Genomic DNA, 27,952 nt, shown 5'->3' with positions numbered 1-27,952 from the left:
ATTAACATTATTCGCTTATATTTGTATTATATTACACGTTGATAAAGATAATACGATAAAATTATCATTTTACAATAATTTTGTGCGAGTTGTCGTTTAAATATGAAGCTATGAGACTTTCTTGTATTTTACTACGTATTGTGAAGTAAGTAATTTTTATATTACTATATTATATGTATTATTATGGGTACCTATGTTACGATATGCACTGCGAGCACTGCACAGTGCTATCACTGTAGACAGATTCGTTCCGTTATGGAGTGCCAGTATACTGCCGCAGTACTCTAGGGAAATATATGAAGTCATAAATCGCCACCATATTCTACTGTGAGCACTGGCGTTTTCGAGGTGAGGTACTCGCAGTACTTTGATCACGTGATCAGACAAAACCACTCGAGTGCCTAACGTTTTATAAACAATAGGTACCTACAGTTTAAACCCAAATTTGTTTAATTTGACAGTACTCCAACAACAGTTTTTTTAAATGACCTAGAAAACTATAATACACAAATTTGAATGCTGCGTCAAAAAATGCGGCTGACAGTATACGGGATTGCGTTCCGTTTTAAACAGTAACCAGTATAACTAACTATAAAGGAACGGCTTTCCTTTATAGTTAATAAAGGAACGGCTTCACAGTATGCTAAATTGACGTCACACCGTGGTCGCAGTGCATATCGGAACATACCCTTATAGCTTATGTACGGCTCTTAAGCGAAGCGTTAGTGCTCTACTCTGCACATCTGAAATAAGCAGTTTTCTCGAAAGTCAAATTGATTTTTTTTTAAATGAAACCTTATTTAGTTGGGCACTTTTTGGTTTTTCCCGGAAAGTTCTTATGGTTTCACGTTACCAACATGTTTATGACTGGCGCACGCGATAAATAAATAAATATAAATATATGTAGTAAGACACTTTTTGGATGGGAGAACTTGTGAGTTCGCGTCACCGAAATGCTTTTTTTTTATGAAAATGCCGCTCAGAATATTTGGGTTTTTCAAAAATTCCTTTATTGTCATAAAAAAATCATTAGTGCTGTGTACCTATATCTTATAAGTAAAATTGAATGGATTCAGTGAAAAGTTCAATGAGTATATATTGTGCATTGTTGACATAGTGTTTTTTTTTAGCTGATAGCTCGGTACAATCCCCGTCATAAATGCGGTAGAAGACACGATGAAGCGACGTCCCTACGCAACGGCAATTTATCTAGCCGTTCACAAAGCACTGGGTCCCCGACAATTCGAGCAGCTCTGCGTTGCACGCGGTCAAATGGTTCGAGATAATGGGGTGCGCCAGACCAGATATGACAGCAATACTCTATATGTGGCCGAACCAGCGCTTTGTAGAGTGCTAGAATGTGGGCCGGCTTGATGTCAGCTTCTTCGAGGCCAATTTGGCTTTGCCTTCCAAAATGACTACGGAATTGGCAATCGCTTGAATGGTTATTGGTTTAATATTAAAAATACCAAATAATTATAAATGTCAAGCGTGGTTGACTGTTTACGACTTGTTAATAAAAATCGTCACAGTAACAATAAATTACCTTTTCTGTATTGCTGTATCTCCGTTAGAGATATCTCTCGCAGACTTTTTATGTCTGCATAAGTCTATGTATATCCTATCGAATCTTGAGATAAGCTAATGTGTGTAAGGTCCTTGAATGATTAATAATAATATTTATTTCGTAAGATATCACATGAAATATCAACATTTCACTAATCGACAGAATATACCTGTCGGTTCACGCTCCTTTCCGATCAATCCTACTGATATTTTCCCTTTCTTGGCGTGCGTCCGTGCAGAATGGGATGTCGCTCTGACAACTTAATGGCTGACACGCTTGCCCTGCATGTTTCAGTATGACAACTCTCATGATTATTCTCATATTAAACATTTTATTGAGATAAAACCTTTAGTTGTGAATGCAACGGGCAACTATTAGTTTGATAATACACACGCAGTACCTACACGACACGGCATTATCTCTGGACCTCGTTAGCAAAGAGAATTTAAACACTACATACACTTATTGGAACGTTATGCCAAAGAATATACAGGGTGGCCCACCCAAACCGGTCAGTATGGGGATTTCAGAATATATAAGAGATAGAAGAATATCTTCTAAGGAACCACGATATCGATTTTAGAGAAAACAAAAACTGCATTCATAGGTTTTCAAAAAAATCATACACGACTCGGGAATCGAATCCGGTCATTTTGGAAAAAAAAGACATTTTTGTTTTATTGCCATATTGATAGTGTAGGTTATAAGGAGTGATTGTTGCTATGAACCCTCGTGTCTTAAATTAAAAGAAATTGCTTTATTTGATATTGTTTCATGTACTTAAGTTGTCGGTTTTAGTCGTTAAAAATATTTTATTTTGCAGTTATTTGAAAATGGAATGTGATCTTCTAAGATTGCCGAATTTCAATTTAAAAAAATGAATGCTTCATGTCTGCGTACCAGTAAAAATATGTTATTGCTGGTATTTGAAAATGGAACGTATACTTCTAGATTACGAAATTTCAATCAAAGAGAAAACGAATGACGGGAGTGACTATTGCATTCAAGAAAATGGTTGCCATTTTGAACATTTGCTAAAATAATTAAAATAATATTTAAAAATGCAATTTCTTTCAATTTTAAACACAAGGTTTCATAGCAACAATCACTTCTTACAACCTACACTATCAATATGGCAATAAAACAAAAATGTATTTTTTTTCCAAAATGACCAGGTTCGATTCCCGAGTCGTGTTTGATTTTTTTTTTTAAATCTATGAATTCAGTTTTTGTGTTCTCTAAAATCGATATCGTGGTTCCTAAAAAGGTATTCTTCTATCTCTTATATATTTTGAAATCCCTATACTGACCGGTGTGGGTGGGCCACCCTGTATATATAATACCAAGCCCCCTCCCGTTCCCCTTACACCCCCTCGCGCACGTTCTGCTGCGTCAGAACGGTTTGCAGTTTCATTACCGTTAGGTACATGTGATATTTTCGTTCTATCACTTGTTTTTGAAGGTTTCATTGTTACGTTTTGAATTTTTTTTGTTAATAGTTCTATAGTTTATGTTGTTCTGTATCGCTTTAATAGTTTTGTAAGAAAAATAAATACGCTTTGTTGTAACTTTCAGTGATTTTTCATCACTGTGATAATAATAATCAGCATCAAAACCCAACAACTTTACATATGATAATAAAAAAAAATAGTTTTTTTTATTTTCATAGCTATTTTTATTAAAAACCATTTGTTGCAGAACTACAACACTATGCACTCACTAGACAATAACTACATATGAAAATGTTTAAAACAATTTTTGGTTGTGGTAAGACAAAGAGCTACTCCACACTTCTCACACCTATGTCATGTCCAATAAGTGGTAAAAGATACGAAGATACCACTTTCGGCTTCTCATTGCAATTCGGTACCTCCCAATAAAGCTATCCATTAGGTCCACTCCGCCCATATGGGCATTATATTCCTTTATTATATGTGGGCATGAAATTTTAATTCTAGTCTTATTTGCCTTGTCAAATCTTTCTACTTGGCCCACAGGTTCAGCTCCAACATATGAAGATAGAAAAGTTACAACTTTATTGTCCTTCCAAGTAACTGTCAAATCAATACCGTCAAATTCAGTCATCTGCTCTTCATAAGTTCCATGAGGAACAGATTTCTTCATCATTGTTTTTTTGTCCGGCAGTTTGCAGTTCACTAGCCTGTTAGATTGCACAGTACCTAGGCTATAGATTCCTTGTTTGGCAAGATAGGTAACTAAAGGTACAGAGGTGTAAAAATAATCAAAATAAATTATATGATTTATATGCCTTGGGACACCTCTAGCAAGCCAGACTACAACATTTCCCACTGGCCCAAAATCTGGTTCATCTGGAAGCCGTTCATTCTCTTGGCCAGTATATATTTCAAATTTATGAGCATAACCTTTCACGCTGCACATCACATATAATTTAAACCCCCACTTATGGGGCTTATTAGGTAAATACTGCTTCATGAAGTGTGCCACTTTTGTGGCACACATCTGTTCATCAATTGAGAGTTTTTGTTCCATAGGAACTAAAGCAAATTTCTCATTTAGATGGCTAATTATAGGCCTTATCTTATGGAGCCTATCATGTTGTGGGTGTTCCTTGGGTAAATGTTTCTCGTTATTGTTGAAATGTAGAAATCTACGAATAGTCTCAAATCGGTTGACAGTCATTATGTCCTTGATTGGTTGAAAACCTACAGTATTTGACCAGTATAGCCGTACATTGGGATATTTTATAACAGACATGTATATCAGTATCGCCATAAACTTTCTTAGCTCAGTTTCAGATAAATTTAATGGTTTAGTCACATTTTTTTGAACGGAATACAAATTAGACTCTTCCACAATCCTTACAACTATTTCTGATGTAATAAAATGTGAAAAAATACTATAGGGAGTACCAGTAGTAGCCTCATCCTTCAGTTCAGGTGGGTATGTAGTGTCTCCATGAAAAGCTGTCTGGTCAGAATTCAAAACAATTTTTTTTACCTTCCATACGAGTCCTCTCATAGTTGCTCGGCGACTAGCTTGACTTGTTGAGGGGAATGGAACCTGTGGCACTTGATCATTTGCTGTAGCTTCATTTATCAATGGCGGGTCTCCTGCCATGAATGGATCATTATCGGGGTCATCATTTTCCTCTTCTAATGGACTCTCAAGATCGTAAAGCAAATCGTCTCCATTTTCATAAAAATTCTCATTACCTTCTGTATCCGAGTCCTCAAGATCATCTTCCGAAATCTCTCCATCATTTATTAAAGCTAAATACTCTTCTATTTGCTTTTGATTCAAGTATGGCATCTGAAAACCAATAAAAGTGATAGTTAGTAACTAAACAGGGACATTTTCTAGTAAATGCATATTGTTGCAGATTTACAACAACAAAATAAACAAAATTTCCGAACACACCAAAAGTTTTTTTTATAACTTATAAATTGTACTGAAAAGAAGATGAATTATTACGTAAAATAACTAATTTTGTTTGAACGTACCTTCGAAAACCAAATAATTACACTGCAAAGCAAATACACAATTTTCATCCGCTCCAAAATTACGATCGGCTTTGATTTGTCAAAATCAATTTAAATTTGACAGTCGTGAAGAAAAAAAGTGTGTTGCCACTCGATTAAATATATCACCATGATAGTAATAATCCTGCAACAGCATGCATTGAACTCATACTAATAATTTTATGGTCGTTTGAATGGTATGTTGCAGTTTTACTACTTTATGCATTTAAGGGTTAAATAATGATTCTTTAGGACCTAGGTTATAAAATTATAACTAATAATAACTAATTAATAATTAAGTGCGCACGTAATTATTATAGTTATGTCAATTGGTATAAAAGTTTTGAAATTACCGCGCAATGATTTTGACGAATGGTGACATTGACAGTTGATGTCATAATTACGTAAGTCATGAATTCATCGTTCTTACGTAAGTCCTTGCATATATCTATTTGTTCACGAAGGTCGCTTTAAAGCAGCGTTAATATTATGTACACTAGGCATTGAGGAAATATATAAGGAAACACCGTTAACTCAAACAATAGCTCAACTCAATTCTACATCAGTCCTATCTGTACTCTGTGATAATAGATACGTAGAGAGGTAAGTTTTTGCATTTGTGTGTATACGTGTACAGATAGCATATAAATAAATAATCCAATACTTTTACACTTTTTATAGCCAGGTACTACTAATACCAGGTAATACCAGGTATACCAGGTCATATGAAACTAATATTAAACTATATAAAAATAGTGAGTATTAATCACGGACTAGTAAAATAGAAGGACTCCGCGCAGTGATATTAGCAAGTGAAGCACCTTTATGATAGTGTGTGTGCGGTTACGGGGTATACCAGTTACACAATTTTTTCTCCCTTAAATAATCATATATCTACAAATACTTTTATAGTATTGTTGTCACACTTTTTCAACACGCACGTCGGCATATTTTAAATATTTTACTGCGACGCAAACTGAACTGTCACGGACGATGGCAAATCTCATAATGGCGACCGAACGGCTTGTATAAGTGTAAGCGTGGGGCTATATATTTACACGTTTACCGGCTTGTTTCGGTGCCGCACTGTTATGCAAGGTGACACGGAGTCCTTACTTTTTTACTCGTCCGTGGTATTAATATTAAATATAAATTTTTTATAAAAATTTTTCAACTACAGACATTTCACACTCGTCCTTATATTCACTAAACTTTTAATCCGATGATTCATTTGTGTTAACTGTAATTTGTCCTGGTATTATCTGCAAAGTTTAGAAATTTATTACCGTGTCTTGAAAATTCTAATAACTTTACAATAATAATAATAATATTGCACGCTTTTACACAAATTATCTTGCCCCAAACTAGGCATAGCCTGTACTATGGGTACAAGACGACGATATATTTTTATACAATATACTTATTTAAACATACATAAATACAAATAAACATCCATGACTCGGAAACAAACATCCATATTCATCATATAAATGAATGCACCTACCGGGATTCGAACCTGGGACCTCTAGAGACCTCTATCTATAAGAAAAAACGACGAATAAAATCAAAACATTTATAAACTAAAAATTAAAAAAAAAAATTATAAATATAATTATTATTTACTTGGCACTCACCATCAGCCAGCTGTTAAAATATTTTTTTTCTTCAAAATGTAACGAACTTCTTTTTTCTTACTGTACAAGGAAATTCTTTATAATTCTTGTATATTACTAGTGGGAAGGCTCCTTTGCACAGGATGCCGGCTAGATTATGGGTACCATATGCGACTATTTCTGCCGTGAAGCAGTAATGTGTAAGCATTACTGTGTTTCGGTCTGAAGTGCGCCGTAGCTAGTGAAATTACTGCGCAAATGAGACTTAACATCTTATGTCTCAAGGTGACAAGCGCAGTTGTAGTGCCGCTCATAATTTTTGGGGTTTTTCAATCCTGAGCGGCGCTGCGTTGTAATGGGGAGGGCGCATCAATTACCATCAGCTGAACGTCCTGCTCGTCTCGTCCCTTATTTCATAATAAAAAACATATACTACTACAAATGACAGATTCAAATACCTGGGCTCTGAAATCTGCAACGATGGTTCTTGCAAGGGAGAGATTCGTCGTAGGATCGGCATGGCAAAAGACGCCATGTCACAATTAGAGAAAATATGGAAGAGTAGAACCATCAGTATAAAAACCAAGACCAATCTTGTGCGTTCACTGGTGTTTTCCATTTTCATATATGGCGCTGAAACATGGACTTTAAAGAAAGCCGACCGAAAACGAATCGATGCCTTCGAAATGTGGTGCTGGAGAAGGATGTTGGGCATACCTTGGACAGCACACTGAACTAATATGTCGATCCTGAAACAGCTGGGCATTGTGACTAGGCTCTCTACCATCTGCTTGCGTAGGGTCCTAGAATACTTCGGTCACATCGCCAGAAGGGATGAAGACAACCTGGAGGGACTGATGGTAACAGGGAAGGTGGAGGGAAGAAGACCAAGAGGAAGGAGCCCCATGCGATGGACCGATCAGATTCGCACTGCCCTTGAAACCACTGTCCACGACGCTCTACACTCTGCTTCCGACAGGGGCAGATGGCAGCAAATAATACGCAAAAAAGTACTCTGTCGAGATGATCACGACCCTCAGCACTGAGGAAACCGACGCGAGGAGGAGGGACTACAAATGCAAAACAACTCGAAATTAGTTTAAATGTATGGTATAATATGACGTATACTGTAGCGCGTGGTTCCTCCCTCATACGCGGGATCGTTATAGAATCAAACAATGTTATTTCTCTGGTACTTCTATGTTCACTTCTATTAAACATATTAATAATTATAAATATTAAATATTAGGTTAAAGGCCGAAATGAAATGAAATGATTTATTTGTATGAATCGTGGTAACATAGTTATTAACAATTAATAGGTGTACAGCACAATTCACCAATATATCGGCATACAAATATTTGACGTTTATACTAACGTTTGACGTTTTCACAGCTGTAATATTCTAACTAGACGTGTAATAATAACACTTACACAAATTATCTTGCCCCAAACTAGGCATAGCCTGTACTATGGGTTACAAGACAACGATATATTGAATACAATATACTTACTAAAACATACATAAATACATATAAACATCCATGACTCGGAAACAAACATTCATATTCATCATATAAATGATTGCACCTACCGGGATTCGAACCCGGGACCTCTAGCTCAGTAGGCAGGGTCACTAACCACTGGGCTATAGGGGCCGTCAAATTTGATTGTCAATATTGGAATTTTTATATTGATACGTCATTAATACACATTACATAGCTTTAATTCAATAATATTATTATATATTTAAAATAAACATTAGTTTGTAGGTACTTCTCAAAAAATTACATTTAAATACTATTATTTTTGGCTAAATAATTCTTTTAAACTATAAAAGCATTTATCTATTAGCCATAATTTTTTATTTTTTATTCATTAATATTTTAGGCATCTCTCTAATATTCTTTGGAAGGTGGTTAAAAAAGAAGGTGGTTAAAGGTGGTGCCGTTGACACCTTCTCATCATTTCTATTCTGTCTTACGGCCGTTCTCAATATTCAGTCGATCTCTTACGTAACTATCGTTGACTTTTCTGTCTATATTTTTTATGTACTATCTTAAAGTTATCGACGGTAACTCACCTTATCTGTACACGCTGTCTGTCAATGGAACGACGTATAACTTACCAGCCATAGAAGTTTGTATGGAAATTGCAATTCACGCGCCAATATAAGGCGATCAGAATAACTTATCGGGTATATTGGGACAGCTTCAGATTATTGACAGCTAATTACTGACAGTAGAAGGTAGTTATTTATCTCTAATATAACGGCCGTTATTCGATTATCTTCTCATCCGCATCAATATTTAAAATTTTACATAATGAAAGGAGTATACTGACCGGTATTATGGGGCATAAACATTGTGTTCTATACAATAGATTTCCATAGCCATCCAAGCATTATGTTTCACTGAACTGTACCAAAGAATATGTACCTAATAGTACATTGTACTGCAAATTGCAATCAATACACCTCACAGATATTGCGTGATTTGAATGCAGAGTTCAGGAATGCGATAGTGCTGTGACCTAATTAAAATTGATGACTATAATCGTGAATGTGTCGATAAATTTAAACAATACTTTAAATTTGCCATTTTAACTTAATAATTTAATCTCGAACTATTGTTCTGCCTTTCTATAACATACATGTCTAAAACATTTTTCGCCATTTCTAGTGTTTAGCCATGAATAAAAACTGTTTTTTTACAGTACCTGATAGACTTGGATCTGTCATTATTAAAATAAAAAGAATAACACGGAATCGCAATTTTGGTATACCGCAACGCTAAGCGATAACACAGTAAGCGACGACTACGGCACAGCAATACAATGCAGGTGCGCGAGGTGAGACGTGCGGGGGGAAATACTCCCGGTCTTTACCTCAGGCCCCGACTGCATTCAACTCCTGTGATAACTACTTTAGTTTAGTGCGACTAAGACATTCGCGCAGAGTGTACGTGTACGTAGCGGGGAACAATACGAGAATTTGAATAAAAGTGTAAACCTGTGATACTTATAACAATTCAGGTGTCAAAAATGTAAAATCATTTGTTGTTCAATTATTAATAATATCGTAAAATTAAAATAAATAAAAAAATTCACTTAAATGCCACGCCAATTAAAATAAAATTTGGTTGCGAGAATACCCACTCTACGTCTAAAGGTACTAATTACGCACACACACAGATACAGTCCATTTTACGTATTCGTCGTGCGAGCCAATTCACCAAAACTACAACTGTTTACAAAGGTACTCTGTACTCTATTTTTCATAAAAATTACCTAACACACTTTACTTTTAATAACAATTCTTAATTAATTACAATTGCCTAATAAATAACATTCACACATCATGACTGAAAGATTTTGTGAATTTATCTTAGGCCACACCTTCAAGAAACACGCACACAGTAATCTGACAGCGTACACGCTTGCTACCAAGAGTATATTACGGCCCGGCACATTACAATCCGGTGAGTAACCACCTTTATAATTATCATCGGCATATTTGGTACAAAGTCGAAACGATATGATAACAAGATATAATTTAACAATAAAGGGGTTATGTTTACAACGAAAGAACGGTGAATATTTATTAGGTTCGTTTTGTATTAGGTAAGTGCAAATTTGTGACATATAGCTTAAAAATATCAAAGTTATATATATTTTTTAAAACGTGTCAAATCGGTTTGTGCATTGTTATTAATTTCCAAAGTGACCATGACTGGTGAGGCGTAAACGATACGAGTACTAAGGTAAGGCCAAGGGCACAGTAGACATATGTACCAGTACGGAAACTACCTACAAACGTTCGAAATGACACAATCACACAAACATGCGCATCTACGAAGTCCCTAAGCGGTTTTCGCGGTCAAAACGAGTCGAGTGTCACGTTGTTATTTGTTTCCGCGATCTTTTTAAAAATGCCAGCGTATTGCGTGGTGTATGGCTAAGAATTATTTATTGTTATATTATTATTATTATAATTACTAAGTAATCGAATTATAAGTCCGTGAGATCGATTATAATAAATTCGTGAACATAATTCACAAATTGCACTAAGATGGCGGCTGCAATATTTATTATCATTTTTTATGAGTGTGGTTTACTTAATGGCTTTCTAGGATGTTTTTTATATTTATTTATTTTGGACAAAATACTTACCTGCATTTGTTTTGTCATGGTTTTCGTGAGTGTTGAAACCAATTCCAGCTAGTGCTGTCAAAATGAAAATCCCGTTTCCCGTCATATTTCAACGAAAATTAAAAAAAATATATAAAAAAAACATTCAATAAAATGTTGTTTAAAAATATTACATAACAGTCATCATGTAGAATATAATATTGCATTTTACACTGTATAGCTGTATCAATTATCATACATACACTACATATAACAATATTACGCTTTTTACTTTTTTACGCTCCGCAATGCCCTATAAGGAACTTCGTTTCAAAACTCCCTTTTTTAAAGTTGGTTAGAAAAATAACCTGACAACCCTATTGCTTCAATGGAGTATTTTATCAACAAGGCTTAGTTTCCATACTGATAAATATGTCTACTGTGCCAAGGGCGTGATATTTGGCGATCACTGAAGAAAGAAAATAGCATTATAACATTGACGTATAATAAACAACTAGACCCACAATCACGCTTAAAAATTGTCTGAAGCAAAACTACGTGTCTATTAGGCAGAGTTTTCGTTCAGTTGTGTTTCGACCGCGCTTTGAATACAACGCCACGCCATGACAAAGTGTTCAGTGAAAATCTGCCCAAATAACAGCATAAAATTAAAAAGAGTGTCGTATTTCAGGTTGTACTTACTTGTTCGGTGTTTCAAAGACGATACGACATGGGTATCTTCAAAAAAAAGCGCGAACACCTTTCTATAAGGCCAGCAACGCTCCTGTAATTCCTTTGCTTTACTGCACTTAGCATCAGGTGACCCGTACGCTCGTTTGTCCTCCGCTTCCATAAAAAAAACTGTATATAAATCCGAAAAAAAAACAAAATTTTATTAAAGGTAGCTCTTTTTTGCAGCACTAAAATGGCGCTCCAGAAATCGGAACAGGATATTATAATTAATGCACCATGGGGCAAAATAATGGGTAAGTTTGCCGATTTTTATGTCAGACTTCAATAGGCAGAAGCCTCAGTTCATGCTAGGTTATCACCTCATAATTCATGTTGCGCTGTCGAGCTTTTTTCTGAGAATTGTTGATTTTCACAATACTGAGGCCTAAACGTGCAATAAGTATGTCACGGTCAGTACTCAGTACCGAAATCAAACCTCGGGCCATGCAAATCACATTTGCAATAACTTTAAAAATTCTGGTACCTGAAGACTCCAATACTAGTCTGCAATACCTTTTTCGAGTATAAAAAAACTACGTTTAAAAAAACCGACTTCAAAAACCGAAATGTATCAAATAACTAAAAATTTTATTTAATACACCTCTTATGCAAACTTTACCTTTAATATTAATGAAATACTATTATTTGTATGTGCTACCTATTGATAGATTTTATGTCGGAGCCCAAAAAAACTATGTAAAATTTTTATGTGACCAAATGGCATCTATTCCGCATCGAACTAAAGAAGAATTACATAAATCGGATCACAAATCTCAGAGTTATCGGTGTACATATATAAAAATATACCGATCGAAGTGAGAACCTCCTCCTTTTCGAAGTCGGTTCAAAACAGTCAATGGTCCATTTTTACGCGCACTTGGACGCATTTGGACGCACCTTTATTCTAGAGTCTATTAATGAAACCCTAATTCTTTTTTAGGACTAGCATGGGGTGACCCAAAAAATCCTCCCGTTCTTTTATGCCCAGGAAGAATAACACCGTGCTCCAGTTACAGGCCTCTCGTCAGCAAACTTCCAAAATGTTTCTACTATGTGGCCATAGATATACCAGGAAACGGGCTGTCCGATCATTTACCGCCTGGTGTAAAGTATACGGTGTTTGATCTGATTCCCGCCATACATAATGTTGTAGAGCATTTTAAATGGGATCGTTTTATTTATATTGGACACTCTTTAGGTACAGTTATTGGTAGGTATTATTTTTATGGTCTTTATTATAATTTTATCTTATTTCTTACATTTATAGCTACAATAGTGACATTTTTTTTATTGTAATTATTATGACGGGTACTCACGATATATATTTTAGTGATTTGTTGCCGATATTTCGATCCAATTGCATGAGTCGTGGTCGCTGCGTGTGTGTCGTGAACTAGGGAATCAAAGACCAAAACGAACTAGGCGCCAAGTGGACAGATTGATGTACTATTAGTGTCAAATGTTTCCCGCCGCCTCTGCAGTCCTGCCGCGACCAAGATTCATGCAATTGGATCGAAATATCGGCATCAAATCAATAAGTTACATTTACATTATAATGTTAAAGTTCCGCGATGATAAAAGTTTAAAAACATATTGTTTTTATGACAGTAAGGTACGAGACGAGCAGGACTTTCATCTGATGGTAATTGATACGCTCTGCCCCATTACAATGCAGTGCCGCTCAGGATTCCTGAAAAACCCAAAAATTCTGAGCGGCACTACAATTGCGCTTGTCACCTTGAGACATAAGATGTCTCATTTGCCCAGTAATTTCACTAGCTATGGCGAACTTCAGATCGAAACACAGTATTGTTACACATTACTGCTTCATGGCAGAAATAGGCGCGGTTGTGGTACCCATAGTCTAGCCGGCTTCCTGTGCAAAGGAGGCTCCCACTGGTAGATATATAAATTGCATCTGTGAGTAATACACTTATCTATTTAAGGAACATTATATCATAACTAGCTGACCCGGCAAACGTTGTTTTGCCATATAAAGTATAATTCACGCGATAGTTTTATAAGTAATAAAATATTGCCTATATTATAGCCTGTACATCATTTTGTTCTATTGTCAATAGTTTTTGCAGCGCACGCAAAAATAGGTTTTCGATTTTACACCTTGTGTTACAAAATAGCAATTTTATTACGGATCCCTAATTAAAAAAAAACATAGCCTATAGCCTTCCTCGATAAATGGACTACCCAACACTGAAAGAATCATTCAAATCGGACCAGTAGTACCAGAGATTAGCGCGTTCAAACAAACACACAAACACTGCAGCTTTATAATATTAGTATAGATATCATAACATCGGTAAGCAATATTTTTCTTACAAATAAAATAACAATAGGTTTGAATAAGTAATAGGTAAGTCATAACTTTGACCTTTAAAACAAAATAAAATATATTCTTATGACATCAATAAATCAACTATAAAACCAAATAATTAGTAATAATGCCTACTAATACATAATTATACAGAAATATAAATAATTCACCAGTGGGAAGCTCCTTTGCATAGGAAGCCGGCTAGATTATGGCGGTACCACAACGGTGCCTATATCTGCCGTGAAGCAGTAATGTGTAAACATTACTGTGTTTCAGTCTGAAGGGCGCCGTAGCTAGAGAAATTACTGGGCAAATGAGACTTGACAGCTTATGTATGAAGGTGACGAACGCAGTTGTAGTGCCTCTTACAATATTTGGGGTTTTTAATCATCCTGAGCGGCACGGCATTGTAATGGGCAGGGCGTATCAATTACCATCCGCTAAATGTCCTGCTCGTCTCGTCTCTTATTTTAATTAAAAAAACTGTATTTAATGTGTGTTAAATTACTGGGCAATTGAGACTCAACATCTCGTAAGATGTAGACACATTGAGACGTACTCAAGGAGACGAGCGCAATTGTAGTGCCACTCAGAATTTTTGGGTTTTTCAAAAATCCTGAGTGGCACTGCATTGTAATGGGTTGGGCGTATCAATTACCATCAGCTGAACGTCCTGCTCGTGTCGTCCCTTATTTTCATAAAAAAAAAACTAATAATATCATATTAAGTGTATGTATTTCAGGTACGTATTTCTGCTTTGCATACCCAGGGCGGGTATCTCGATTTGTCCAACTAGACCCCATACCATTATACGAGACGCGGTCACCGTCGCAATTCCAATCGTGGTACAAGGCCTACTACAGAGAGTATTATGACGCGGCCAGATACAAGATATTCACGAACGGGAAGGAAAATGCACCGAAATATACCATTGAAGAAGTAAGTAACTAAATATGTATAGGTATTATATAAATGCCGGTTAATCATCAAATAACAATGTCGAACCTTCATACAAATTTTTGTTAACTTCTTTTTAAGCGTGTTAATATGAAAAATTTACAGTAATACTACCTATAGAGCTTGCATTGCTGGGGTGATTGACGCTAAGAATAAGACTGTAGTAAGTCTAGAAATATTATTATTATTAGGTACTATTTTCGTACGGTGCTGATGCTTGGACACTGAAAGCTGCAGACCGCAAACGCATTGACGCCTTTGAGATGTGGTGCTGGAGAAAGATGCTCCGTATCCCCTGGACAGCAGTTCGATCTTATTTCTTCATACTGCGTGAACTCATGATCTCTTCGCGATTGTCTTCCGAATGTCTGCACAGAGTTTTAGTATACTTCGGTCACATCGCAAGGAAACACGATGGAAACCTTGAGAGGCTCACTGTGGTCGGCAAAATAGATGGGAAGAGGCCTCGTGGACGCAGTCCAACACGATGGTCCGATCAGATCCGCTCCGCCCTCGACTCTACGGTTCACAATGGCTTTCACACCGCCAGAGACAGGAATAGATGGAGAGCGATCATACGTGAGAAAGTGATACAGAGGGGTGGTCACGACCCTCAGTACTGAGGATTACGACACAGGGAGGAGGAAGTCTAGAAATAAATATATTCCAGTTTGAAGTTTTTGAGGTTATGCCTGACCAAATACGATCTTATGAAATAAAAAAATATAGACACAATTGTATTATCTTGTCCGAAACTAGGCATAGCCTGTACTATGAGTGCAAAACAACGACAAGACAACACAAAATAAATAGATATAAACATCCATGACTCGGAAACAAATAACCACATTCATCAATATACCGGGATTCGAACCCGGGACCCCAAGCTCAGTAGACAGGGTCACTAACAACTGATTTACGTGTAGGATTACCATTTACTAATATGAAAAGTCCGTAAAAGACAATGCCCATAGAAGCACCCACACTTTACACGTCGTATCACAACCATATTTTGTTTAAAAAAAAATGTGTTAATTATTAATGTTATTAAACGTATCAAAATAACATAGCAAATCAAATAAAAACAATTTATTGAAAGTAGTAGGTAGGTAGGTAAAGTACACTTTTTCACGTCAATTAATTACAAATTAATTATTTATTCGTCATCATTATATATATATTATATATAGTATATAATATATGTTTTTAAAATGATAACCCTCACTTCTAGGATTAATACACTCCTGAGAGTTGAACATAGCATACAAGATTTTATGACGATACGTCACTCGAACGGTTAGCTCAGTTGGTTAGAGCACCGGCACGGAACGCCGGAGGTCGTGGGCTCGAATCCCGCATCGTTCATAAAATTTTGTTTTTCAAATTTTATTTGTGTTTTAATTCTATAAGTGAGGGTTATCACTTTAGAAACATAACAAATTGTTTAGATTTACAAGAGCGACATCTCAAGTCAATTTCCTAATATGCAAATATTGGGGTTGAGCAGGTTCTCAACTGTAAGTTAGATCCTGTAGATGAAGCTACAACCTGAGAGATGAACAAAGTATACAAGATTTTATGTCGATACGTCATTTGAACTGTTAGCTCAGTTGGTTAGAGCACCGGCAAGGAACGCCGGAGGTCGTGGGTTCAAGTCCGAGTTCAAGTTTTGCTTTTCGAATTGTATTTGTGTATGAATATGAATAACAATGAACAAAACTTTATGTCAACATTTATTTCACCCTAGAATTATTGAAAAACAAAATAAATAGTTATGTAACTTATTGTAGGTACATCCGCCAACTAAACCGTACGCCGCTGCGTAGGTAGTACTTATTGTAGGTACATCCGCTAACTAAACCGTACGCCGCTGCGATATCGATAGTTAGAAATCAATTCAATATTGATTAAAACTCACCTCAACAATTTTTAAAGTAGGATTAATTACAGAAATAAAACTGAAAACAAAATTTTATGAACGATGTGGGACTTGAACCCGCGAACTCTCGCGTTCCGTGCGAGGGCTCTATCCAACTGAGCCAACCGTTCTAGTGACGTTTCGTTTAAACAATCTTGTATGCTTTGTTCTATTGCCAGTTTGTGGCTTCATCTATAGAATCTACTTTATAGTTGATAACGTGCTCAACCCCAATATTTGCATATTAGGAAATGGACTTGAGATGTCGCTCTTGTAAAACTAAACAAAATGTTATGTTTTTAAAGTGATAACCCTCACTTCTGGAATTAATTACACAAATAAAACTGAAAACAAAACGCACGGAACGCGAGAGGTCGCGTTCATAAAATTTTGTTTTAAATTTTTTTTGTGTAAATTACCTCAATTTCATCAGCTTGAGAGATAAGATTAATTGTGCGTGAATAAATGGAAATAGCCTGGTGAATATAAAAATACAATCATTGTCTATGAATTTCACCTTCGCACGACACGCCACAAGTTAGGATATCATCCCCAACATCTGGATGTGTGGCGGTCCTCCACAGTGCGGTTTACAAGGAGCTTTCTTCCACGTACTACAAAGGAATGAGCTTCCTTGTGCGGTGTTTCCGGGACGATACGACATGGGTACCTTCAAAAAAAGCGCGTACACCTTCCTTAAAGGCCGGCAACGCTCCTGTGATTCCTCTGGTGTTGCAAGAGATTGTGGGCGGCGGTGATCACTTAACAACAGGTGACCCGTACGTTCGTTTTTCCTCCTATTCCATAAAAAAAAAGATGGCGGGCGATATTTGGTTTTAATCTTAGTTGCCCTACATTGCATTTAAAGGAGGAAATAACTTTTCGTTTGGAAAAAAACGCCGATTAAGTTAATCTCAACTTAATTGTTTATAACTAAAACGTTAATAACAAACGAAAGAAACTCACAGATATGATAAGCAGATAGAAGACAAAATTGTAAGGCCTATGACCTTTGCCTGTGTTGACAGAACTTATGAAACATAGTCTTTACATCCTCTTTGTTATGAACCGACTAGGTATTGTCCCACAAACTAATGAAGCGTGAAATTGTAGATTGTTAACCGAGGGTCGAAAGAATCAATTCCCGAGGTATTCAGACTATAGTCCGAGTAGGAATTGATTTTTTACCCGTGTTAAACACTCTACTTTTTATTTCGAATATGAGGAAAATAAAACTATTTGTTTATCTAAAATATTAATAGATAATATTTAATAATTATTTAAAATTAATTGTCAAATAAGGACAATTTATGTTGACTTTTTGAATTTTAAATATGGAACTCACCGCGTAATTGTTGCGGCTTATTCCGTTCAAAGAAGTTTGTGCTAAGTTCACACTGGCTCTTTAGAAAGTCACATGGGCGCAGCATTTAGTTTTATTAGTTTTCTTTTACATAAAACTCTACACAGCTGACAGCAGTTCTATTTTAAAGTTCATTCCGGCCCTTGGGTGGGAAGTAATTTGTATGAGTTTTTCCCTCTCTGTGGAGGGAAGCAACATTTTCTACCCAATAATCAGATCAAAACAACAATACTTTCCGAGTATGAGAAATGAAAAATAAATGTTATATCTTTAAACGAGCAGTTCTTGTATATATAATCTGAATCTCGGAAACGGCTCCAATGATTTTAATGAAATTTGGTATTTTCAGGTAGTTTCAGGGGCGAGAAATCGATCTAGCTAGGTTTCAATTTTAAAAAATGTAATTTTATCCGTGTTTTAATGAGAAATATTTACAATAACTTTAGAATACAATTTAAATTTCGCCACTATAAGCAAGACTATAATAGCTCAGATGGGATGGGATTGGGTGATCCGGAAACAGAAGACCCCGGTTCGAATCCAGATGTCGTATTAGATATTTTTTTTGTTCAAGTTTTGTACATTCTAAAAATCCGAGCAAGGCTCGGTCTTTCAGATATTATAATATAAGTATAATGTTATTATTCTTGATAAATACAATTTAATATATAACTTTCAGGCAAAAGGAAAAATTAAGTCGGGCCACAAAATAAGCGATGAATCTGTGGAACATTTACTGGATCGATATGTAGAGCCGGCGGGCGATGGTTTATATAGGTAAGTTATATATATTATTAAGGGTTCCGTGCGATTAATAGTAAAACAGGCCCTTTTGCCCTATACATCCCCGGGGCATCAAAATAATAGGGAAATCCCAGCCACACGGGTGTCGTAACAGGCGACTAAGGGTATTTACCATTGGGAGACTTCTTTGCACAGGATGCCGGTTATTTTAAGGGTACCACATCGGCGCATTTGCCGTGAAGCAGTAATTTGTAATCATTATTGTGTTTCGGTCTGACGGGCGTCGCAGCTAGTGAAATTACTGGGCAAATGAGACAACATCTTATTTTTCAAGTTCTTCTGGTCCCTTATTATTATAAAAAAAGGAAAACTTATTCGATAGTTTGCTGTAAAATTATCAAGAAATATTAAACGCCGAAAAAGTAACTGACTGTCATCATCATACAAACAAAAGGGATTAAGTAAGGGACCAATCGGTGGGCGGCGCCCACAGAACCGACCGAACCAAATCTGACCAAGTGTTGAGGCTATTACAGACTCATTACTGGTCCAATGAGACTAAACATCTTATGTATCAAGGTGACAAGTGTAGTTGTAGTGAATATTTCTATCGCTCAGAATTTTTGTTTCAAGAATCCTGAGTGGCACTGCATTGTAATAGGTAGAGCATATCAATTACCATCAGATGAACGTCCTGATCGTCTCGTCTCTTATTATCATTAAAAAAAAGCTGTTTGGGTTAATTCCAGCGGCTGATTTCTATACTGGACATTTTGTCCAAATGCTTAATATCACCCGCATCACGTTGACGTCTGGTATTCCACAACCGCGTGTTTTGCAAGAAATTGTGCCTCGCACGGCCACTTTGGAATCAATTACCGCTACCTGTTTACCACAACCGATACGACTTAGGGATCTTCATGAAAAGAGCATACTCCCAACATTCGGCCGGCAACGCAACTTGTTGCGGATGTCCATGGGCTGTTGCCATCCCATCCCGTGAGCCTTTGTCCTCTTTTATAAAAAAAAATGTAAATATACTTGCCCGCCCTGCATCTAAGGATGCCATAAGTCTGTTTGAATCCATAAGTCTTATTTGTTGAACACTATAAATATAACTTGCATTTCCTTTTATTAACTTTTTTATTTAGTTTGTTAAGTTAAGAAATTTGTTTTTCTTTTGCCTTTTTAATGTACTTAGATTATAATTGGGCTGACATGTACATACGTATAAAAGCCCCTAAATCAATAAAGAAAAAAAAATATAAAAAAAAATCCTGGGTCCAGTTTATTTTTTTTATTATATGATTTAAATTTACAGGTTTACATACGACCAGAGGCAAAAGATGACAACACTTATACCATTTTCCCCTGAAAACGTCAGACTCCTTACCACATCTCTAGATATACCAATTCTAGCAATACTATCTAAAGAGTCCATCGAAATAGGATCTTATAGCAGGGTCCCTTTCGTTCTCGACGAAAGTGCCTGGAAGAATTATAGATATAAAACTGTAGAAGGAGGCCATGAAATATTTATTGACAATCCTGGTTGCATGGCAGAGGATATAGGAAGATTTTTACAGGAAGAAACAAAGTCGAAGTTATAGAAATAACTTTTGCTAGACAACCGATGAAAACAGCCCGCGTTTATTACTTTAGTGTGAATGATAAGCTACGTCTTACACTCGCTATTTGTATTTGTAGTGTGCGTGCATTGCTCAAAATAGAGGTTAACTGACAACCTCTGTTTTTTTCGACGTTTTCACAGCTGTCGCAGTCAATCTAGACGTATAAATGGTCTAAGAGAAATACAACTTCTATAAAAAGAATGTTTTTTCTTTAATTACTTGTTGTTGAAAAAAATGTGGGTGTACTTATGTATACGCTATATATCATTCATTCATATCATCTTTGACGTAAGAAATAAAATTTAAAGTAGCAAAAGTGATTTAAAATAATTAGTAGGTAAAGTTAAAAACAACTTAAGTAGTATTTAATTTTAACATTAATGGTATTGACAAGTTTTCATTAAGAGTGTACAATGTAAACCTCAAATTAATAAAATATACTATACAGCCGACGAACTGTATAGCCGAGTAGTTAGTTATCCTACCTACTAAGCTAGAGGTCCCGGGTTCGAATCCCGGTAGGTGCAAGCATTTATATGATGAATATGGATGTTTGTTTCCGAGTCATGGATGTTTATATGTATTTATGTATGTTTATATGAATATATTGTATTAAATATATCACTGTCTTGTAACCCATAACACAGGCTATATATGCTTAACTTGGCGCAAGATAATTTGTGTAAAAAGTGTGTCAATATTATTATTATTATAAAAAAACATTATAAACAATTCTTATTTTAGCTATCACAAACCCATTGTATTGTCTGTAGGAATACGAAGGAAAATAAATAATTATATTTCTATAAAATTAAGTAAATAATATCTTTAATTTCTGACTTGTTCCTCATTTATTTACATAATATATAAATTTATTGCGATTTCCAATTAAGTATTCAATTCTGCCGTGCGGTCGCACATACTCAATTTTTTTTTAATTTTATCAAAGCTTAGACCCAAGCATATTGGCTTCCATAAACTTTACTATTGTGTCAATCATCAATTTCGGATTCGTAAAATGGATATCATGACTTCCTTCCACCCACATAACCTCAGTGTTCCTATTAATTTCACTTAATCTTTTCATAACTCGACTGGCAATGCTATCCGGCGCGTAATATAATTCACTCGTAAAATTATTTGCACATATAAACAGAGTTGGAGGCTGATTTATCGTGAGCAGCTCGATAGTGAAATCCTCGGAAACATTGAACGTCGGAGAGACTTTGTTTCTTCTATCCAAAGATAACCTGCAATTAAAGAAATATAGATAAGTATCTATTTTTTTGCACTGTTTTTGGTATCATTATCATATTCAATTGGACCTAACGTCGATGACGTCACATCGTCGCTTTGTTACGGTGTGCAAAACAAGCATCACTAGGATATGGTATGGTATGGTATAGGGGCAAGGGGGTTTCCGCAATTAAACCACTAGCATGGGTCCATTTTGCGTGCAGTAATGGCCAGTTACTCCAACCAGCCCAGCTCCTTCCAGAAGTTCAGAGCATTCCTGGAGTGTTCGCAGACTTCTTGGAGCGACCTCGTATTGGTTAAGGTTTTTGCCCGTTGGTTGGCCACCCCCCACATTCCAGGATTACGTGAGCGACCGTTTCGTCTTCGGCCAAATTGCCTCTGCACTTAGGACTGTCCGTTACGCCGATTGTGAAAAGGTGTTTGTTTAGTGATGTGTGACCCGTGAGGGTGCCCATCATTATACGGATGTCATGTCTGTTGAGGGTGATAAGTCTACGTGTCAGTTTGGGCGACAGTGCAGGTATAGGTATAGTGCAGATATTATTATTAATAAATAAACTACAATTAATTTTTCAGTATTATAGATTGATGTTGTGTTGTGATGCTGAATATTATTATTATTATAATAATGATGAAAACATCTGGGGTTAAGTAAAAAAAGTATTTACTTTTATGTCAGAACTTTTATAGCCACACAGAACCTCATAACTATTAACAACAAAAGTCAAAACGTAACAATGAAAACTTCAAAAACAAAACAGTGGCAGCATGAAAATATCACGAAATGTAACGGTAATGAAACTGCAAACCGTACTGACGCAACAGGACGTGCGCGAGGGGGTGAAAGGGGAACGGGGGTTCACGTGCCAGCGAGGTCCAGAGATAATGTGGCCGCGTAGTAGATTACTATTTTATTACATTTCGGCTGCTTTCGGCATTTCAATAAACGATCTATGGTATATTTAATGGATATTTCTTTTAAAATATGTGTGGATAATATGTTACAGATAGCGTTTTCTACCAATATCACTGACCTCTACTAATTGCCACTGGACTGGCGGCTGTCAAAGTGCTTTTGTGCCTGATTGATATTCGCCATTGGCCATGTAGCGAGAGTCTGCGGTACTAAAACCAGAATTGACATTCTCAGATAAACAAACATCGATACGAAAACTATTTACAAAAAAAAAATGTGTTCTATATTATGTTGATTCCTGAAGTATAGATAACACGAGAAACGACCGAATTTAATTCAAAATGCAAAAATACTCCAGAGTATTGTACACTTATCTCGCAGCCAATTGTATTATACGTCAAAACTAGTTCTCTGGACGCTCGCGAGTGGCGCTTCAAATAGGCACAAATAAATTGCTGTCAAACATATCAGTGGTGGAACAGCCTGTCCAGTGGTATTTTATACAGGCCAGTGCCCAATATGGATGTGGGAATCAAGATTGACTTACTGAATGTGCCAAAGAAATACAATAAAATACAAATTCAAAGGCAGCTAATTTTATGTACTCAAATATAATAAACTCATTATGTGTTGCATCCATTGTGCGACAAATAAAGCAGTTTACTTTACATACACTACTTTATCTATCCACATATCATAAGCCTCCATGATGCATTCAGTCAGGAGCCGCATATTATGACCAAGATAAATTTTAAACGGTAATGGAGTTAATTAAATATTTACTGGCAGCTGTCATAGTTCTTTGTGATCCAGAGACGAACTAGAGTCGGCCCCAACTATCATATCATTCGATATCTTACTTACGTGCAAGATTTGTCAAATTTGTTTGCAAATTGACATTTCATTTCCAACTAAACGTCATCTCGACTGATATTAGAATACAGGTCAAATCAAATGTCTTTGTTTTTCAGAGATGTTTGAATTTTGAATGAAATAAAAAGTTATATTATTATTCAAACAAAACAAATCTTATAACTATATTCACAATACTATGACTACATAAAATTTAAACTTTCAGTACGTGGATTTCCGCGTTGGATAGCAATAGATGTTATTGGCAATAACATTTTCACAGATAAGAAATTTGTTGTAACAAAACAGGCTATTTTTGGCACTGAAATATAGTTTTTTTTTTTAATTCAGAGACATTCTAGAGTCGGCCCCAGCTATAATATCATTTGATATCTCACTTAAGTGCAACATATTGTGTCTAATTTGTTTACAAATTGACATTACATTCGTCATCTCGACTGATATTAGAATAGAGGTCAAATCAAGTTCCTTTGTTATTCACAGATGTTCGAATAATATTATCAAATTCAAATTCAAATTCAAAAACACTATTCATGTAGGTCACAAAAATGACACTTATGAATGTCAAAAAATATATATAAATATTGTTTCTTATTGAATTTACCGCTACTTCGTAAAGGGTTGAGCTAATGAGAAGAAGTAGCAAGAAACTCATTGCCACTCTTTTAAGTCAAGATTTACATTTTAGTTGTTTTACGAATCATTTCAATTACAATATATGCAAAGTGACGCAACAAAAATACTCAAAAGTCAAAAACTGAAAACTGGCATACATGAGTAAGTCAAAAAAAGAAAAAAAATAAATTAATACTTATAAACACAAGAGTTATTGAGTATAGTGGATGCATCAATCCACACATACCGTAAATAAATACAGGCATTATGTTAGCATTTCATAAAATAAAATATATAATAACTTTAACTTTAAAGGAAACAATAATAATAAAAAAAAAACACATCAAGCAGACCTCCCGGTAACAAGATCATGCAAATATATAGAAATCGATATTAATATTTACTAGAAACATTTTTACAGATAAGAAATTTGTTCTAACAAAATTGCCTATTTTTGGCATTGCCTTATATTTTTTTTTTAATTCACAGACAAAGTAGAGTCGGCCCCAACTATCATGTCATTCGATATCTTACTTACGTGCGTATTTGTCAAATTTGTTTGCAAATTGACATTTCATCTCGAACTAAACGTCATCTCGAATGATATTAGAATAGAGGTCAAATCAAGTTCCTTTGTTTTTCACAGATGTTCGAATAATATTATCGAAATCGATTTTATTATTTAATAATAACATTTTTTATGGTAACAATTGTAATATTATATTAAAAACTCACTTATAACAATCAGGTCCAACTTCAACCAAGTTTCTGCTCAGCAGAACAGCAGCTTCCTCGGCGTTGACAAATCTTGATTTTATAATGACATTTATTGCCTCTTTCTTGCTATATGTCTTATCATTGTTATACTTCTTCTGATTTTCATAGAAATTTACAAAATGGGACTTAAAGAAATAGGCCAAGGTTTTCTCCCTGTACCGATGTAAGGAAGCCCCAATATCAAGGTATATAGCTTTTTTTATTAAACCTGGATATATTGATGATATGAACAGGCCTGTGAGAAAAAGTTAGTTTAAGATATGGGATATTTAAGATATCATATTTATTAAAACCGGATAAATCGAGAACAATAACACAAATAAAATTTGAAAAAAAAACATTTTTATGAACGATGCGGGATTCGAACCCACGACCTCCAGCGTTCCGTGCCGGTGCTCTTGAAACACTGAGCTAACCGTTCGATTACCGCCTCGTTATAAAATTCTGTTTGCTTTGTTCAACTCTCAGATTGTGGCTTCATCTACAGGATCTACTTTACAGTAGATAACCTGCTCAACCCCAATATTTGCATATTAGGAAATTGACTTGAGATGTCGCTCTTGTAAATCTGAACAATTTGTTATGTTTTTAAAGTGATAACCCTCACTTCTAGGATTAATACACAAATAAAATTTGAAAACAAAATTTTATGAACGATGCGGGATTGTGTATTAATCCTAGAAGTGAGGGTTATCACTTTAAAAACATAACATATTGTTTAGAACAATAACATCAACATCTCTAACCCTGACAACTTCACCACAAGCAATGATTAAAACCAGCTTAATTTCTCTAATAAGTTATACAGAACTGCATTTATAAGATTTTTTTTATGACAATAAGGGACAAAACGAGCAGGGCGTTCAGCTGATGGTAATTGGTACGCCCTGCCCATTACAATGCAGTACCGTTCTGAATTATTGAAAATCCGAAAAATTCTGAGCGGCACTACAATAACTGCGCTCGTCACCTTGAGACATATGATGTTAAGTCTCGGCGCCCTACAGACTGAAACACAATAATGCTTATACATTACTGCTTCGCGGTAGAAAAAGGCGTCGTTGTGGTACCCACTGGTAAATAATGCCTTAAGTCGCCTCTTACGGCACCATTGCTCCGGGGAAGCACAGGGTGAGTTTTAAAAATATGAAATAACTTTCTCACCATGCTCGGCACCTAATGAATGTCCAATATATATGAAATCTTTCCATCCAAGGCATTGGATTATCATATCGACCACTGTGACGGGAAAGAATCTGTTTGCCAACACACCTGAAATGAAATAAAAAAAAATTGAATGAATCAATTATTGCATAGTTTCTTGAAAGGTTGTGATTTTATTTAATATCAAAGCGTGTGCAATGAGTTTCTTGCTACTTCTTCTCATTAGCTCAACCCTTTACGAAGTAGCGGTAGATTCAATAAGAAATTTTTTTTTTGACATTCTTAAGTGTCATTTCCGTGACCTACATGAATAAAGTGGTTTTGATTTGATTTATATCTAAAATGTGATAAGTTTTATATTTCTTTGATGAAATCTGAATATGACTTCATCCATTTTTGTCACTACTGTATTAATAAAACTCTCAAAGAAAGTTAAAGAAATAAATATTATGACTGTTCATTGTCAGTACATTTATGAAAATTTAATATACGTTCATAAAAATCGTCACTTTTTGCTCTTAATAGTGATTTTCATTATTATAACACTAGAAATTAGGGATTGCTTGTAACTAATTCTAGTAGGCTTCATAAGATACATAATAGCTTTAAGTGACAAGTGTAGTTGTAGTGAATATTTCTATCGCTCAGAATTTTTGTTTCAAGAATCCTGAGTGGCACTGCATTGTAATAGGTAGAGCATATCAATTACCATCAGATGAACGTCCTGATCGTCTCGTCTCTTATTATCATTAAAAAAAAGCTGTTTGGGTTAATTCCAGCGGCTGATTTCTATATACTGGACATTTTGTCCAAATGCTTAATATCACCCGCATCACGTTGACGTCTGGTATTCCACAACCGCGTGTTTTGCAAGAAATTGTGCCTCGCACGGCCACCTTGGAATCAATTACCGCTACCTGTTTACCACAACCGATACGACTTAGGGATCTTCATGAAAAGAGCATACTCCCAACATTCGGCCGGCAACGCAACTTGTTGCGGATGTCCATGGGCTGTTGCCATCCCATCCCGTGAGCCTTTGTCCTCTTTTATAAAAAAAAATGTAAATATACTTGCCCGCCCTGCATCTAAGGATGCCATAAGTCTGTTTGAATCCATAAGTCTTATTTGTTGAACACTATAAATATAACTTGCTTTTCCTTTTATTAACTTTTTTATTTAGTTTGTTAAGTTAAGAAATGTGTTTTTCTTTTGCCTTTTTAATGTACTTAGATTATAATTGGGCTGACATGTACATACGTATAAAAGCCCCTAAATCAATAAAGAAAAAAAAAATATAAAAAAAAATCCTGGGTCCAGTTTATTTTTTTTATTATATGATTTAAATTTACAGGTTTACATACGACCAGAGGCAAAAGATGACAACACTTATACCATTTTCCCCTGAAAACGTCAGACTCCTTACCACATCTCTAGATATACCAATTCTAGCAATACTATCTAAAGAGTCCATCGAAATAGGATCTTATAGCAGGGTCCCTTTCGTTCTCGACGAAAGTGCCTGGAAGAATTATAGATATAAAACTGTAGAAGGAGGCCATGAAATATTTATTGACAATCCTGGTTGCATGGCAGAGGATATAGGAAGATTTTTACAGGAAGAAACAAAGTCGAAGTTATAGAAATAACTTTTGCTAGACAACCGATGAAAACAGCCCGCGTTTATTACTTTAGTGTGAATGATAAGCTACGTCTTACACTCGCTATTTGTATTTGTAGTGTGCGTGCATTGCTCAAAATAGAGGTTAACTGACAACCTCTGTTTTTTTCGACGTTTTCACAGCTGTCGCAGTCAATCTAGACGTATAAATGGTCTAAGAGAAATACAACTTCTATAAAAATAA

At 35.6% G+C, this 27,952-nt stretch overlaps 2 protein-coding genes across 9 annotated transcripts in view; one reads left to right on the top strand and one right to left on the bottom strand.

Annotated features, from left to right (window-relative positions):
• Positions 1-27,952, bottom strand: part of LOC126973332 (serine hydrolase-like protein) — a 275,685-nt gene that overhangs the window by 228,815 nt on the left and 18,918 nt on the right. Inside the window, exons 3-5 of one of the 4 annotated variants that reach the window (XM_050820555.1) lie at positions 26,088-26,195; positions 24,882-25,158; positions 21,297-21,735 (exon numbers count right to left, since the gene is read on the bottom strand). The exons of 1 other annotated variant lie outside the window; for it this stretch is intronic. In XM_050820555.1, the coding sequence (XP_050676512.1) occupies positions 21,429-21,735; positions 24,882-25,158; positions 26,088-26,195 (692 nt within the window). In that variant the 3' untranslated portion in view covers positions 21,297-21,428. Of the gene's footprint in view, positions 1-21,296; positions 21,736-24,881; positions 25,159-26,087; positions 26,196-27,952 lie in introns of those variants that run through there. 2 more of the 4 variants (XM_050820557.1, XM_050820556.1) reach the window with 2 other exon arrangements.
• Positions 7-27,952, top strand: LOC126973328 (serine hydrolase-like protein). Of its 5 annotated transcripts, none has more exons than XM_050820548.1 (6): positions 7-145; positions 11,727-11,794; positions 12,481-12,750; positions 14,615-14,811; positions 18,790-18,887; positions 20,176-20,685. In XM_050820548.1, exons 1-6 carry the CDS (start codon positions 111-113, stop codon positions 20,462-20,464), a joined length of 957 nt encoding a protein of 318 aa, XP_050676505.1. In that variant the 5' UTR covers positions 7-110; the 3' UTR covers positions 20,465-20,685. The 5 variants fall into 5 exon arrangements, with proteins under 5 accessions (XP_050676505.1, XP_050676507.1, XP_050676506.1 ...); XM_050820550.1 differs by lacking the exon at positions 7-145 and adding an exon at positions 5,555-5,670 and having other exon boundaries at positions 20,176-20,686; XM_050820549.1 differs by lacking the exon at positions 7-145 and adding an exon at positions 10,086-10,159 and having other exon boundaries at positions 20,176-20,683.

This window comes from Leptidea sinapis, chromosome 29 (genome assembly GCF_905404315.1).
Source record: "Leptidea sinapis chromosome 29, ilLepSina1.1, whole genome shotgun sequence".
Lineage (NCBI taxonomy): Eukaryota > Metazoa > Arthropoda > Insecta > Lepidoptera > Pieridae > Leptidea > Leptidea sinapis.
Note: the sequence above shows the minus strand (reverse complement) of the source record. Positions and strands in the feature narration are given on the sequence as shown.

Coding starts and splice junctions, on each gene's coding strand:
- LOC126973328 (XM_050820547.1), top strand. CDS start 10,216: ATGATAACAAGATATAATTTAACAATAAAGGGGTTATGTTTACAACGA. Junction 12,751..14,614: donor CTCTTTAGGTACAGTTATTG/GTAGGTATTATT, acceptor TATGTATTTCAG/GTACGTATTTCTGCTTTGCA. Junction 18,888..27,441: donor GCGGGCGATGGTTTATATAG/GTAAGTTATATA, acceptor TTAAATTTACAG/GTTTACATACGACCAGAGGC.